Here is a 17571-nt window from a genome sequence, read left to right as displayed (position 1 = left end):
AATGTGTCCCCCATGGTACACAAACAACTTGATTTCCTCTTGAGTTTGCGTTCATTTTTAGAACAATTAACCAATGTTTTGAAGATAATTTCTTTATCGAACATTTTTTTCACATAGTTAAATTTCTGAAACCTTCATAAAAAGTTCCAAATATTCGAATGTAGGTCGGATGTAAGTGGAAATGAACGAATTATGGGGCGAATATGGGTCTCTCACTCTATAGCATAAAACAGTGAAATAAATACAGAATAAAGTAGATTTTAAATCTTTATAATTGGAAAATTTACTAGTAATTGATCTGTATATTAAGCAAATTGATTAAGTGTTGGTTGATTAGCTGAACATTTTTTTTGTGAAGTATTTAATAGTCATCAATAAAGCTTATTTTTGAGCAGTTGCTTAGTTATTTCCAGGACGAAGTATCTTTTTAAAGGATAAACATTTTGGTTATATACTTTTGTCTAAAATAAAAATATACATTTATTTTTGTAGAATCTCGGAGTACTTTATTATCCTTATGTTTGAACCATATAAAAGCATGTCTGATAGAGCGATATTTCCTCGACATACAGATAGCTACTTCAATTCTTGGAGATATTCTGGAGATTTTTTTTAACCTGAAAGAGGTAAAATTATCATTTAATACTAAATTACTTATAAATACTTATCAGATTTAGTAAAGTTGACTTTATAAAGATTTTGTACTATGCAATCAGATGTATTGGTAACTTTTAATTTCTATGAATATCATTTTTTACTTTGTATTTTCTGTATATACCACTGATTGTTTCATAATAATAGAATTAAGTCATAGTCAACAATTTCAATTTCTGTTCTTAAATAAAGAATGTTTGTAAAATATAAGCATTGCATTTCGGCTTTGATTGAAGCTTTTGCTTTTGGGTGTTTTGTTTTTATGGCTTCAGAAAAACTGGTTTTGGACATGTCTGGTGGGGGTTGTTCTTAAATGTCACTAAATGCATATGATACACATACTTTGGAACAATTAAATGATATAAGTGACTTATCTGTTGTAGAAATGCCCAAAAATCCAACAGCAAATTGATTAGGTCCCAAACTTTTACCTTTTAAGTAGTTATGAAACGAGAATATAGGTTAATAAGCATATAAACAATGTTGATTGCCCTAACTTAGGCTTTACAACTGTATTGAGATATACTGTGGTTTCATTATCATTTGTGGGACACCAATTCTCATGGATGTTGTAGGTATGGGTAAAACACATATTTAAATGTTTAACGAAGTACACATTTTTCATATGCTTGTATGCAAATTTTAACAAAACCACAAAATTCAATATCCACAAAAATACAATTTTCTTCAATCCACTAAAATTGGTATCCACAAAAAAAAAAAGAATCCACAGTAGAATGATATTTAATTTAATTGTTAATTTAAGACAAAAAGAGTATGTCCACCACATCTAATGGTAAGTACTAAGTCCTGTCACCTATCGTTGTTGTTGTAAACACTAATTAATTTTGTGTGCATTTCTTTAACGTTAGAATCAAGCTGCATAATATTGTGTAAGGAAGGCTCTCATGTTTGTTTTGCAGGGAAATGATCTTCGATAATTAATTGATCATGACATCCCTTCCCACCTTGTGATTTCATGCTAAGATGCTTTTGCTTTGAATATGCTTATGGAATATTTACTGACTGGCTAATAATTATTTTATTTTGCATAACATTATGTTTAAAACAAATACATTTATAGTTGTATATTTTTGTCTTTGTCTCAATTAAGCATACTAACTAGTTGAAATATTTCAAGCCAGTGTATGCACATTGGATTAATCTGTTTTGTTCTTGTACGGTTTTTGTCTACCATGTAATGAACATTGCTGATGGCAAGACATAGGCATGCTAATCTGGTGTTGATGGTAATTTGTGTATAGATGATGATGATGGATGGGTGTTTTATGTACAGTGGCAAATTAAATGCATATTCTGGATGAGAACATGTTAATGCAATATGAATATGAACCCAGCTAAGTACTAGACCAATGTGCTGAGCCAGATTTTTGATGTGCTAGTTCACAAGGTAACAGTCTGCAAGTAGTGTGTCAGCCTACCAGGACAATTTTCTAACTACGAGAAAACCAGTTTTTGGTATCATTCCTTAATGCTGCATGCCTTGGTTGGTCATTATCTACATGTTTATGTAATGGGTCAACTATATATGTCTTTTTGAAAAATTGTACATAAGGTGTACATACCTGTCAGACTTTTGTCCCTTGAAATTTTGTGGTTCATTTATTGACATATTGTTTTTTGATTGGATCAGGTTTTAAATTGTCCAAGTTAGACCTTTTATCTGTAGTCTTTTATACCTAATACCTATAGTGTCTTATGTGATTGTCATTGCCTTTTGTAAGTCAGATATATTTGGCTTTGATTTTGACATGTAAGATATTGCTTACAGGTTAGGAATTATGTAGGCCAGATATTTTATGTGTCCATTCTTGTTAATCTTTATATCAAAATTTCAAAGAAGTTAAACTTTTCAATATACTGTAAATAAGAAATTTAAAAATTGTAATTTTTAGTATTTGGTGGCATCAATTTCAGCTGAGTCAGCAAAAACTTTTTTTTTGGACAATTGAATTCAGTGCAAACATTTTCTATGTATGGCCATGTTAAATATATTTTTTGATTCTCAGACAGTGACATCTAAAAATATGGTGAGGGGGGAGGATATCACTTCATGTTGATAATTTTGATGATATTATAAAAGTATTTATTTTAAAGAATAAGATATCAAGGGATGATAAATATGCACCAAGCCAAAGTAAATACAACATGATTGCAATATGGAGAAGACAAATAACTAGTCCCCCAAACATTTCACAGAAAAATAAATTCTGAGTTATTGCTCTGATTAGTTTGAAAGCGGTAAAATTTGAACAATGCAGATTTTACACGTTCTATTTATTTTGGTTTGAGAAAAAAAAAAAACAAGCCAGCTGAAGGATTTTGGCTTACACAGCTGTGTCTGAGAACCAGAAAATTAATTTTACATGGCCTATTATTAAGACATCAATTGCATGATTATATACAATGTAATTGATGCTTTCCAATATGCAGTTTGAACTGAACCAACCAAATCATGATGGAACACTGTCTGACCTTGGTTCAGTTCTAGTGATACAAACCAGATGACCTTGAATTAGTTTTTCTGTTATTTCAGGTGAAGAGTATATCCCAGGATATCAATACATTGGCTCTATCCCTCTTTGAAGTTCTTATACAGAGTATATCAAGGATGGCTGATGGAGAATTTATATCAAATCCACAAAGTTATCCTCAAGTAATGGTGAGTTGTCTCTCTTTGCAGTATCAATTACTTTTCTTTGGCAGTGGTGTCTCTGCTACAGTTAACTTTGAATTTTGTTTCTGTCTTTTTAGAAAATTGAAAATAAATATTTTATAAAATTCAAAATGGGATATGGTGCAGATTTTTATGAGTTTGCATGCAAATTTGGCTTGTTAAAAAACATGAAGTAAAAATAAGGAAAAGAAATGTGTGTACATTTTCAATTTTTTATTATTATCAAATAAAATCGCTTAAATTTGATGTACCTTCATATTTGTTTTGAACGCAATTTAAATCAGTAAAAAAAAATTCCAAGAGTTGTCCCAAAATGATCCTTCCTCAAAAACCAAACCATTTGTTGAACTGAGAAATTGATATGTTGTTGCTAAATAAATATTTTTTTCGTTAAATATGAAATAGTAATTTGGGTACCAATTTTTTTTATTACTTCAATTTGAATGGTGTATACATCAAAAAACAAAGTTGTTGACCCTATGATTATTTAACTTCTTTAAAAACAGAAAGTTATCTCACAACAACACATTGATTTTTAAGAAAGAAAATTGTACAATTTTTGCCACTGGACCGTAAGTTAAATTTTAAGTTAAACTGCTTTAATTTCAGTCTAATTTTAACATTGTTTATATTTTGGTATTGAAATACATATGAAATTTATCTATTATTTATTAGCTTAGAAAGCCAACTATGTCAGAAAATAGTAGTCCATGTTCTACCTTGGATAGAAAAAGTAGACGAAGTCGAACTCTGTTTCAAGGAGTTAGTCGACCTTCTTCTGAAGTTATTACAACCAAAGATGATACACCTAAATTTCTTGTATGGTTTGAATTTAAATTACTATCCAGAAACTTTTATATAACTCTGTCAGCTTTTGTGAACCTCTGAACATTGTTAGTTTTGCTATAATAATTATAATGCTAAATAATTAACTTTCATGATCATCAACTTTTGATTGAAAATTTGTTATTCATAAAACTTCTATCTTCTAACCCAACTTAAACATGTGTTGTTGTGTCTTCATATCCAATATTTATTCATCATCTGAAATATTTTAAAGAAGAAATTAATAAAAAGATAGCTATCTGTAATGAAAAAAAAAAATTCTCAACATTTTCTTTTATCAGATTATGTTATAACTTTTATTCTTACTTTTTCTTTTAATGTTGTTTTTTGTTCTGAATTTGCTAAACAGTCTCTTGTAAACTTTCTTCACCATAACATTTTCATACATTTTGAGATGACCTTCTACCTTACACTCCTGACAAAAGCCATTTTTACATATTTTGTCATCTGGTTACTATAGTTGTTCTATGTTCAGGATTACTATTCAGCCTCAGGTGGGGACTATTAAAATAACTTTGGCATCAATTTCTTTGTTTGCATCCACTGGTATATTTGTCAGAAACTGATAACTGCATATATAGTATGGTGTACAGTATATCTTAAGGAGTTTGATCATATGCCAGAAGATGAAGGTCACATGAGCAAATGTACATTACTTTAGTTATTTTTATACGACTGCAAAAAATTTTGCTATCATGGTGTCGTCGTCGTCCGATGACATTTGGTTTCTGGACAATAACTTTAGTATAAGTGAATGGATCTCTATGAAATTTAACCACAAGGTTCAATAGCACAATAGGTTGGGATTGATGTTGGGGGTAATGGTCCCAGCTCTTTAGGAATTAGGGGTCAAAAAGGGGCCAAAAAAGGCATTTTTCTAGTTTCCAGACAATAACTTGTGTATAAGTGTATGGATCTCTATGAAATTGTACCACAAGGTTCCATATCACAAAGGGAAGGTTGGGATTAACTTTGGGGGATATGGCCCAAACTGTTCAGGAATTAAGGCAAAAAAAGGGGGGAAAAACAAGGTTTTTCTGGTTAATGGACAATTACTTGTATTAGTCTATGGATCTCTATGAAATTGAAACACAAGGTTCCATACCACAAAGGGAAGGTTGGGTTTGACTTTGGGGGTTATGGCTCAAACCGTTCAGGAATAAGGGGCAATTTGGGGGGAGGAACAGGGTTTTTCTGGTTTTCTGGACAAATACTTAAGTATTAGTCAATGGATCTCTATGAAATAGTACCACAAGGTTCCATACCACACACAGAAGGTTTGGGTCGATTTTGTGGGTTGTGGCTTTAATCATTAAGAAACTAAAGGCCAAATTGGGGCCAAAAACAAGACTTTTCTAATACTGGCTAAGCTGGTTCTAACATAAATTATTTCTGATCTATGTAAAGAAACAACAAATACTGATATGGCAGGAGATACACACCAAACAGGGTGTGTAAATTAATATATTTAGTTTGTAAACAGATTTACTAAGTATTGCGCAACAGCAAAGTATTGCACAACAGCAAGAAATCTTCAATTGAAAATAAATACAAATCTTTTAACCAATTTCAATGAGGATTAATTAAAAGTCTTGAATTGTTTGAGGTTTTTACCATGTATTACTATACATGTATTGGATATTTGGACATTTTTAAATAGGTCTACATTGAGGTCCAAAGGGTCCAAAATTACACTTTGTTTGATTTCATCAAAAACTGAATTCTTGTGGTTCATATATAATGATATGCTGAATCTAACTGTGCATTCAGATTTTTGTCGAGCCTGCGACTTTTGTCGCATAAAGCTCGACATAGGGATAGTGATCCAGCGGCGGCGGCGGCGTTAGCTAACTTCTTAAAAGCTTTATATTTTAGAAGGTGGAAGGTCTGGATGCTTCATACTTTGTATATGGATGCCTCATGTTACGAAGTTTCCATCAGTCACATGTCCAATGTCCTTGACCTCATTTTCATGGTTCAATGACTACTTGAAAAAAAAGTTAAGATTTTTTGTAATGTTAAATTCTCTCTTATTATAAGTAATAGGATAACTATATTTGGTATGTGCGTACCTTGCAAGGTCCTCATGCCCGTCAGACAGTTTTCACTTGACCTCAACCTCATTTCATGGATCAGTGAACAAGGTTAAGTTTTGGTGGTCAAGTCCATATCTCGGATACTATAAGCAAAAGGTCTAGTATATTTGGTGTATGGAAGGACTGTAAGGTGTACATGTCCAACTGGCAGGTGTCATCTGACCTTGACCTCATTTTCATGGTTCAGTGGTTATAGTTAAGTTTTTGTGTTTTGGTCTGTTTTTCTTATACTGTATGCAATAGGTCTACTATATTTGGTGTATGGAATGATTGTAAGGTGTACATGTCTAGCGGGCAGGTGTCATCTGACCTTGACCTCATTTTCATGGTTCAGTGGTCAAAGTTAAGTTTTTGAGTTTTGGTCTTTTTTTCTAATACTATATGCAATAGTTCAACTATATTTGGTGTATGAAAATATTTTATGATCTATTTGTCAGTCACGCAGGTTTTATTTGACCTTGACCTCATTTTCAAGGTTCATTGCTCAGTGTTAAGTTTTTGTGTTTTGGTCTGTTTTTCTTAAACTATAAGCAATAGGTCAACTTTATTTGTTGTATGGAAGAATTGTTAGCTGTACATGCCTGCCTAGCATGGTTCATCTGACCTTGACCTCATTTTCATGGTTCATTGGTCAATGTTTAGTTTACTTGGTTAATGTTAAGTTTATGTGACAGTTGTAATAAAGCTTTTTATTTAGGACTATCAACATAATATCAATGATTAGTAAAGAAGGTGAGACATTTCAGCGTGTGCACTCTTGTTTATTTTGGGCCCTGTTTTCAAATTAGTCCATATTAAGGTCCAAAGGGTCCAAAATTTATCTTTGTTTGAATTCATGTTGTTTTTTTAGCTCACCTGGCCGGAAGGGCCAAGTGAGCTTTTCTCATCACTTGGCGTCCGTCGTCGTCGTCGTCCGTCGTCGTTAGCTTTTACAAAAATCTTCTCCTCTGAAACCACTGGGCCAAATTTAACCAAACTTGGCCACAATCATCATTAGGGTATCCAGTTTAAAAAATGTGTCCGATGACCCCTCCAACCAACCAAGATGGCCACCATGGCTAAAAATAGAACATAGGGGTAAAATGTAGATTTTGGCTTATATATCTGAAACCAAAGCATTTAGAGTAAATCTGAGATAGGGTAAAACTGATTATCAGGTCAAGATCTATCTGCCCTGAAATTTTCAGACAAATCTGACAACCTGTTGTTGGGTTGCTGCCCCTGAATTGGTAATTTTAAGGAAATTTTGCAGTTTTTGGTTATTATCTTGAATATTATGATAGATAGAGATAAACTGTAAACAGCAATAAGTCGTCAGGACCAAAATTGTCAGTCAACTCCTTTAGGAGTTATTGCCCTTTATAGTCAATTTTTAACTATTTTTCGTAAATTTTTGTAATCTTTTACAAAAATCTTCTTCTCTGAAACTACTGAGACAAATTTAACCATACTTAGCCATAATCAATATTAGGGTATCTAGTTTAAAAAATTTGTCCGATGACCCCGCCTTCCAACCATCATGGCCGACTTTGTTAAAAATAGAACATAGGGGTAAAATGCAGTTTTGGGTTTATATCTCTGAAACTAAAGCATTTAGAGCAAATCTGACAGGTGGCAAAAATGTTCATCAGATTTAGATTTATCTGCCCTGAAATTTTCAGACGAATCCGACAACCCGTTGTTGGGTTGCTGCCCCTCCCTGAGTTTGTTATTTTACAGAAATTTTGCAGTTTTTTGTTATTATCTTAGATATCATTATAATATCTAATATCTAATACTATTAATTATGATTTTAACCTTATTTTACATCATTTCCAAAGCATCAGTAAATACAGGTGAGCGACACAGGCTCTTGAGAGCCTCTAGTTTTATATGCTGAATCTAACCATGGAATTAGATTTTGGATATTGGACCATTAAGTAGATTAAATGTCCCATTTCAAATTTTTAAGTTATCTGACCACATTTATTCTGTGTCAGAAATCTATAATGTGTCAAATATTTAATCACTATCCAAATTCAGAGCTGTATCAAGCTTGAATATTGTGTCCATACTTGCCCCAACTGTTCAGAGTTCAACCTCTGCGGTCGTATCCAGCTGCTCTAGGCGGAGCGCATTTTTGTTTTTGTCGAGCCTTCGACTTTTGTCGAAAAAGCGAGACATAGCGATCCTACATTCCGTCTTCGTCGTTGTCGTCGGCGGCGTCCACAAATATTCACTCTGTGGTTAAAGTTTTTGAAATTTTAATAACTTTCTTAAAACTATCCTGGATTTCTACCAAACTTGGACAGAAGCTTGTTTATGATCATAAGATAATATTCAAAAGTAAATTTTGTAAAAAAAAAATTCCATTTTTTCCGTATTTTACTTATAAATGGACTTAGTTTTTCTGCCAGGAAACATTACATTCACTCTGTGGTTAAAGTTTTTAAAATTTTAATAACTTTCTTAAACTATCCTGGATTTCTACCAAACTTGGAAAGAAGCTTGTTTACGATCATAAGATAGTATCCAGAAGTAAATTTTGTAAAAAAAAAATTCCATTTTTTCCGTATTTTACTTATAAATGGACTTAGTTTTTCTGCCAGTTAACATTACATTCACTCTGTGGTTAAAGTTTTTAAAATTTTAACAACTTTCTTAAACTATCCTGGATTTGTACCAAACTTAGACAGAAGCTTGTTTATGATTAAAAGCTAGTATCCAGAAGTAAATTTTGTAAAAAAAAAATTCCATTTTTTCCGTATTTTACTTATAAATGGACTTAGTTTTTCTGCCAGTTAACATTACATTCACTCTGTGGTTAAAGTTTTTAAAATTTTAACAACTTTCTTAAACTATCCTGGATTTGTACCAAACTTAGACAGAAGCTTGTTTATGATCAAAAGCTAGTATCTAGAAGGAAATTTTGTTCCATTTTTTCCGTATTTTACTTATAAATGGACTTAGTTTTTCTTCCAGTTAACATTACATACAGTCTGCAGTTTAAGTTTTTAAAACATTTATTAGATTCATAAACTATCCTGGATTTTTACCAAACTTGGACAGAAGCTACTTACAATCAAAAGATAGTATAGAGAGGAATATTTTTATTAATTTTTTTCCTCATTTTTGCTGAGCCTGTGATTAACAGCAAAAAGTAGGCGAGACACTGGGTTCCGCGGAACCCTTACGAATTTTTTAAATTTTAATGTCAAGTTATCATCTAGACATTGGGGAATGGCCTCAGTCATTGACCTTGCCAACACTTGCCATCTGTAGTCTCCAAATAGATTTTATGATAATGAAAATTATAAAAATCTTTCTTTTTGTCAATTTTTAATAGCATTTAGATGCCATTTTTGTATGGTTGTCTATTTGTTTTTACTTTAGTTAAGATGTAATGGTTTCTAGATGATAACTTGATTTTTTTTTTCAAAATCCTTACTATATTGGACATTACTGATATTCATCTTAATATACAGTTAAAGATTAAGGTTGAAGATGGCAGCACCTACTGTTTGGAAGTTATTTTCCATTAACATTCAAATTCTGCAAAATCAACTTTTTTTCCTTTCCTTATTAAAATTTCTGTTACCATAGGAACAGCTTTAATTTATTTGAATATCATCTTTTGTATATAAAACTGACATATATGATCTGTTCAAAGCACACTTCATGACTTCGGTAATTTAAGAAAAACTTGGAAAACAAATATTCATTACTTAGAGAGATTTCAATAAGTTTATGTTGCTCTTTTACAGGATCATTAAATATGTCCAAAATAAGTAAATAACATATGGTTAGATCATTTAGAGTATTTGATTATGGTCCACATACTTTAAACTTACTTCTTGTATCTGTTCATCATAGAAGTTTTATTATTTTGGATTGAACAAAGTGATTTGGAAAGGTTTGATACAGATACAGAACCAATAGATTACTTATTTTGTCCTCAAACAGTTTAATGATGAAATACATGAAATATTTTAATAGTTGATGTCAATGTCTTAAACAAGTTTAATATCATTTTCCTGAATTAATATTGATATTGATATGTACTGTTGACCTTTGACATTTAACCTTGAAGCCAGAAGAAGATAAAAGTAAGACATTGCCAGCAAAATCACCACGACGTTTAACCATACAACTGTTGCCATCACAGCTTCAAAGTCTACCATTTAATGATGATCCACAAGCATACTGTGTAAAACTTTTAGATATTCTGCATCTGCATGCAGATTAAATGCATGTTGGTGGCTTGTACTGTTCTCAATGTCAGAAAGTTTAATTTGCAAAATGTCAAGTTGTCTCTGTTTAGTAGATTTTTCCATAATTTTTGTGAAGCATTACAAAATTTTCCTTTCTTTGTTTAATGAGAGTTAATATTCTGTACAAAAATTTTCAAGAAAACAATTTTGATTTTGGAAAGAGAAATACAATTTTTGTAACTTGCAAATTTTAGTAGCTTAAACCCAAAGATATCAATCAGACTTCTCTTTCTTTGATATTACAAAAAAATTAATGCTTGCTTGCTTTGTTGTGGAGAAGTCTGTAGCATGAAATTCCATTAAATACATTCATGTATGATTATTCTACTGAGCAACGAGAATCATTAAACCGTGAGTTATCTCCCCTCTACACATGACAAACATCTTGACATTTTGTTTGATAAACTGAGAAATTTAGAATGGCCAAAACTAAATGACTTTTAAGTCAGCATGCTCAAGAAAGAATAGTTTTAGATGGTTAACTGGTTATGTAGAGGTTGGATGTCTTTTGAAGTATTAACGCAATGATATTAACAAAATCTAATGAATTATATTAACAGGAGTTGATTTAAGTATTAACAACTTAAACACACATTGATGATATTAACATGAATTTTGAAATACTAATAGGCCAGTGAATGTATAATAAGTATTGTTATTAAATGGTGACATTTAGGAATATTTGTTCTGGAAGACCATCAAACCGCAAGATAGTTTGCACTTAACTGTTATTGTGATGTATGCATGCATGTAACTTAAGATTTTTTTCTCCATCGATAGTTTTTTTTCTGTCAGCATAGTTATTCATGGAAATTTCTGTTAAAAAATAGATTATGCATTATTTCCTACTCTTAATTATTGCTGCACTATGTCACTAGTTACTTATGCAAGAAATGAAAGCAATTTTTTTTTCTGTGTTTTTTTTATTGCTAAATGAATTTTCTTACCACTATGCTGTCTTTTTCTACAATTCTAACTTGTTGTCTTTCTGTTTCACTTTGCCTTATTATCTGTTAAATGTAAGCCTTATTTACTTTAATTTATATCAGGGGGGAATCACTTATAAATTAGTGAAATAAATAATATATACTGATCATCTTGAAGTTATTGATAAAGTTAATAGTCAGCCATTTTAAGAAGCTATTATAAGTTATTTCATGGATTTTTGTCTGTGTGAATAATATCACATATAACATACCTGTATAAGGTAAATGTTTCGGGTTTATATTCATGAATTTTCTGCAATGTTTCACAGGATGAAATAGGTATTTACCTGGCACAGATTTTAAGTTATCTGTTGAATATTTCAGGGTGAGATGGTAGCTTGTTTGACAGAACTTTTACGTCTGATGGAAGAAACTCATTATACAGCTGTGATACAGATTCATCCCAAAGGACCACCTTTAAAAGTAATACTCCTGGTCCATTATTATTTCATGGGGATCTTATGGGTGAAACACCCTATTGTATGGCAATTCACAAAATAAAACACAGCTACAGCCCTTTTCACAAAAAATTAGTATGAGTAAAATTAATCATAAGTTACCAAACTGTTCATGACATACAACTGATATTTATATAAAATATTTCATCGAAATGGCTAATGGTTCCTAAAACCTTTAGATTCAGAATAAATTTAGGATCCAGTAGAGGTCAAAATTCTTATATACAACATTAATCAGCATTAGAGGTTGCACTTTGCAAATACAGCTGTTTCACAAGCCACGCCTCTTTTGGGGGAGATATATAATTTCATAGATATGTTAATTTGTTAACGTACTGGTTCCCAGATATGATCTCTGTGTTTCATCTCATAGAGACATAACTTGAGATTGTTACCAGTATAGAAAAAATGGTTGCGCCTAAAATTTAATTATTAGGAGGTCCAAAAGTGGAGGTAGGGGTAGTATAGAATTTTAGTATAAGTTTAAACTCTTAGAAGTTCAGGGCATATAAATGTTGAAAATATGCCGCACAGCCATATATTTTGACTTTTGAATAAAATAGTAGTGCATATCAACTTTCCGTTCTGGGATATAATTTTTCACGAAACTTCTAAGTAAAAGTGGCACAGTTTTAGCCACAAAGGGAGCTCCTATGGGAAATTTCATTGTCTATATCTACAGAATTGCAACCTAGATGTGTAATATTGTTTAAATAAATGTGTTAGAAATATCTCAAATCATATTGTTTGAAACAAGTTATTTCTCTTGGCAGTACATAGTACTGTACTGTTTTGTGGCTGTGTAGAAGAACTTTGAGAGAGTCTGGTAGATTGAACATGCAATTGTCATTTTAATGAAATTAACATCCTGGCTCACAATTCAAAATGTAAGTCAATATTGGTAGTGATCCAAATTGATGCATATATGCAAAGTATTCATCTGAAGCATTTAAATCAAGAAATCATTCTAAAAGTAAATGTGTACATTTATCAGCATCCATTTTATGGAGAAATGATGATAATTACTAAGGTTATTTAAGGAATAACAGTACTGTAGTTGAAGAGTTGCCACCGTCAATTGGCGATTTGACGGTCGCAAATGCAATTTTACTGACGACGCGTAGCGGAAACAGTAAAACGGAGATTTGCGACCGTCAAATCAAAATTGACGGTGGCAACTCTTCAACTACAGTACTGTTATTCCGATTCTAATGCATAACAAAAAGAAATAATACGTTAGAGCTTGAAAAAATGAATAAATTTTAAATAAAATAAAATTCAGCGAAACTTTATGAATGATTTTGGCGCAAAGACGTCATGGCAAATCATGACGTCATACAAATGAAAACTTACAAACTGAAGGTTATTTCGTTACTTCTACGATTCAAATTTGGATAAAATCACATCAAACCGGCGTTTTTTTAGTTAGGTGTTGTTTTATTTTCAATAATATTGTAGTAATCGAACATTTGTTGATCCATGAGTTTAAAATGGCGGATCCATCCTTAGTTACGACTGGTCAACTGTGGATTTGACGGTAACTTTTAGCCAATGAAAAAAATTGTTACATAAAAGTTGCATTAGAAACTTTCTTTTTCAGGATTTCCTTACTCAGGTTTTACATACATTCCAAGAATTAATCAAACCAGAAATGTTATCAGCAGATTGGACCATAATGAGAATGGAGACCAATAAGTATGTATTTTTCATATCAGTGAAACATCCCTCATTGACATACTTACGATAGCCCAGATATTAACTTATTTTTTAATAATCAAGACCATGGATAAGTTCAGAAATAAACAAATTAATAAATTTGATATCTTCATTTTGTACAATTTTTAAAGAAAATTACATGTATAAAAAATATTTTGCAACTTTTCTGAAAAAAGGCTCAATTTTCATAATCAAAAATAGGAATCAATGACACTACGAAATAATCAAGTTATAATCTTTTCTCTTACTTAAAAGTATTATTATGTCACTATGTATTTTTCAGTGTGATATTTTCTGCTGTTGAATATTTCTCCCAAGCTTTAAAGAACCATTTCCTGGAAGGAGAGTACTTTGACCAACATGTAAGTTTATTGATATGTATGGTTATGTTAGGTTTTTCCCTCTCTATTATTTCAGCCACTGGAAAATGAATTGTAAGGTGGGTCTGAAGCTGAATGATTATAGTGAAATTCTTATTGAAAAAAACAAATTGCTAAAATTATTTGTAGGCACATGCTTACAATGATACACTGCAGCTACACCACTGCAAATAATACATGATTTGTATGGTAAATGTCAAAATTGTACAACATAAATTAGACACACAACTAAGAAATGTCTCAATCAAATTCTGGAAAAAATTCTGGGCTAATTTCCAAAGGTCTTTAAATGGAAATATGTTTAATGTATTCTTGTGTGATGCATTAACATATTGTATAAAATAAATTGAAAAAACTATGTGCTAGACAATTTAAATTCTGAGAAGAGTCTCCTTCAGTGATAAATCCACAAAATATTTGTGACTTTTACTTACAAGACGTCTGCACCTGTGGTATCCATTCTTCTGATTTGATTTTCTCATCCGCTGGCTGTTTGATATTTTTTACCAGAATATGTTTCATTAAGATAATGTTGTCTTTCTGTTTCACTTTGCCTTATTATCTGGTAAATGTAAGCTTTGCTACTGCTTGAACTTATATAGGGGGGGGGGGGGGGGAATCACTTACAAATTAGTGAAATAAATAACCTTTGCTAATATTTGACAACTAAGCCTTGAAATCATCTCTTGTCTGATGTAGTAGACCAGCTTATCTTCCCGTTTAAGAACAGAATTACCCCCCCCCCCCCCTGATATGAGTCACATACAATTGATCATTAGACACTTGTTCAGACTCTGAGAGTGTTTATAAGGTGATTGGCAGTTTAAGTGTTATAAATTATTGTAAATACCTTTGAATATGCATTTATTGAACTTTTTTATCCAATATATCATTTGACAAAATTATTGAAAAACATCAAAAGAGACAAATATTCATAACATACTAACATGTTATTGTCTTAAATATTCATGTAATATTTGAATTTTTTCGTACATGGTATACCTTGTGGATTTATCTTATTTGTACTTTCAGTTATGGAACCTATACTTTAGACTTGCAGTGAACTTTATAGTACAACCCAGTCTTCAGTTAGAGGAATATTCAGAAAGTAAAAGGAATAAGTTTATTGAAAGGTATATTAAAATACAAATTGTTATATTACATTGTCATTGTTCATCTTGCTAGTTTTAATTAGCATGATGAAATTGATTGATTTTTTATGACCCGCCGCATTTAAGGGGACATTAAGTGTTAGGCCTTGTCCGTTTGTATGTCTGTATGACAGTATGTCCCAAAATTGGTTTCTATTCTCTAACTTTAGTTTGCCTGTACCAAATGTTATGATATTTATACACAATTCTTATTACCTGAAAGCACAGATCTAGTTTGAATTAGGGTGGTGTCACTTTTACTGTTCTAGAGTTATGCCCTTTACAAATGGAAAAATTGTTGAATTTTTCGTTTCTGTTTTCTAACATAAGTTTACCTTAACCAAATGTTATGAAATTTATACACAATGCTTATTACCACAAAACTCAGATCAAGTGTGAATATGGGTGCCGTCACTTGTACCGTTCTTGAGTTATGACCCTTTATAATGTTATATGCAAGCGGGGGCATCATCTGTATCCCATTGTTTAGATATACAAAATCTCTAAACATTATTGTACCTAAAAGAGAATTTTTTTTTACACCTGGTAGAAAATCGTTTGCTGAGGAAGACAGGATACACATCATCTGATAATTGTAATATTCAAAAGAGTTCTATTGCTGATTAATAGTAAAGTAAATATTTAACGTTTTTTTTTCCTCAGGTATCATGATATGAGAATAATGATGGGACATCAGATACAGACATTGTGGGAAAAATTAGGTAAGAATATTAGAAAAATATAGCTTTTCTTTTTATACGACTGCAAAAAATTTTCGTTCGTATAATGCTATCATGTCGTCGTCGTCCGAAGACACATTTGGTTTCCGTACAATAACTTAAGTTTAAGTGAATGGATCTCTATGAAATACCACAAAAGGAAGGTTGTGATTGATTTTGGGGGTTATGGTACCAACAGTTTAGGAACTAGGGGTCAAAAATGGCCCAAAAACAAGCATTTTTGTAGTTTCCGGACAATAAATTGTGTGTAAGTGAATTGATCTCTCTAAAATTGTACCACAAGGTTCCATATCTCAAAGGGAAGGCTGGGATTGAGTTTGGGGTTAATTGCCCCCAAACATTCAGGAATTAGCAAAAAAGGGCCAAAAACAAGCATTTTTCTAGTTTCCAGACAATAACTTGTGTTTAAGTGTATGGATCTCTCTGAAATTGTACTACAAGGTTCGATACCTCAAAGGTAGGCTGGGATTGAGTTTGGGGGTAATTGCCCCAAAGTTTAGAAATTAGGGGCAAAAAAGGTGCCAAAAACAAGCATTTTTCTAGTTTCCAAAACAATAACTTGTGTTAAAGTTTATGGAACTTTCTGAAATTGTACATTTTTCCTTAAAAGAAAATAATCTTCAAAATTTCCTCAAAATTTGGGGGGGGGGGGGGTTTCCATTTTTGGGGGGTTCATATTTTTTTCTTCAAAATTTTTCAAAATTTCTTTTGGGGGGGGGGGGGGGGGGGGTGGGGACAAATGTTTTGGGGGGATTTTTTTTCATAATTTTTGGGTGTTTTTTTTTCCCAAAAATTTTCCATTTTTACATTGATTATTTCTGATATATATATATAAAAACAACAAATACTGATATGGCAGGAGATGCACACCAAACAGGGTGTGTAAATTATTATATATAATAGATTAAGTATTGTGCAATAGCACAGTATTGCGCAATAGCACTGTATTGGGCAATAGCAAGAAATCTTCAAGTGGGTCTCATTAGGGTCTAAGTGTGATGCGGGATTGCCGATTTTTTGTAAGCGTGACACGTGAAAGTCAAATTATTGTGCCGTGAAAAACAGAAAATGAAGTCTAGCGGGACAAGGGAAATTACTAAAAAATGAGAATTGCTTACGTACATAGTGTAAGCGGGATACGGGAATCTGACAAAACAGTAAGCGGGATCCAGGATCAGAACCCCCCAATGAGACCCCCCTTCAATTGAAAATAAATACAAATCTTTGAACCAATTTCAATGGGATTGATTTAAAGTCTTTAATTTTTGGGGGTTCTAACCTTGTATTACAATTTTGAATATTGGGCCCCATTTTTAAATTTGTCTACATTGAGGTCCAAAGGGTTCAAAATTTAAAGTTTGTTTGATTTCATCAAAAACTGAATTATTGCGGCTCTATGATATGCTGAATCTTATTGCGCATTTAGATTTTTTTATTTTGGGTCCTGCTTTCAAATAAGTCTTTATTAAGGTTTGAAGGGTCCAAAATTAAAATTTGTATGATTTCAACTAAAATTAAATTTTTTGGTGTTTTTTTTGTATGCTGAATCTAACCATGTTGTTAGATTTTGGATTTTAGACCATACTAGATAAATTA

At 31.8% G+C, this 17571-nt stretch overlaps 2 protein-coding genes across 9 annotated transcripts in view; one reads left to right on the top strand and one right to left on the bottom strand.

The window, feature by feature from the left end:
- Positions 1-17571, bottom strand: part of LOC127711284 (zinc finger protein 277-like) — a 295784-nt gene that overhangs the window by 118929 nt on the left and 159284 nt on the right. The gene's annotated exons all lie outside the window — the stretch shown is intronic.
- Positions 1-17571, top strand: part of LOC127711014 (dedicator of cytokinesis protein 3-like) — a 131477-nt gene that overhangs the window by 64295 nt on the left and 49611 nt on the right. For 4 of the 8 annotated variants that reach the window (XM_052216972.1, XM_052216958.1, XM_052217010.1 and 1 more), the window contains exons 27-36: positions 493-626; positions 1421-1450; positions 3212-3337; positions 4028-4171; positions 10364-10480; positions 11855-11953; positions 13589-13683; positions 13988-14066; positions 15117-15217; positions 15899-15957. In XM_052216972.1, coding sequence (XP_052072932.1) covers positions 493-626; positions 1421-1450; positions 3212-3337; positions 4028-4171; positions 10364-10480; positions 11855-11953; positions 13589-13683; positions 13988-14066; positions 15117-15217; positions 15899-15957 — 984 coding nt within the window. The remainder of the gene's footprint in view (positions 1-492; positions 627-1420; positions 1451-3211; positions 3338-4027; positions 4172-10363; positions 10481-11854; positions 11954-13588; positions 13684-13987; positions 14067-15116; positions 15218-15898; positions 15958-17571) is intronic. The other 4 variants (XM_052216964.1, XM_052216989.1, XM_052216980.1 and 1 more) reach the window with 4 other exon arrangements.

The sequence above is a fragment of the Mytilus californianus genome, unplaced genomic scaffold, assembly GCF_021869535.1.
Source record: "Mytilus californianus isolate M0D057914Y unplaced genomic scaffold, xbMytCali1.0.p SCAF_1, whole genome shotgun sequence".
NCBI lineage: Eukaryota > Metazoa > Mollusca > Bivalvia > Mytilida > Mytilidae > Mytilus > Mytilus californianus.
Note: the sequence above shows the minus strand (reverse complement) of the source record. Positions and strands in the feature narration are given on the sequence as shown.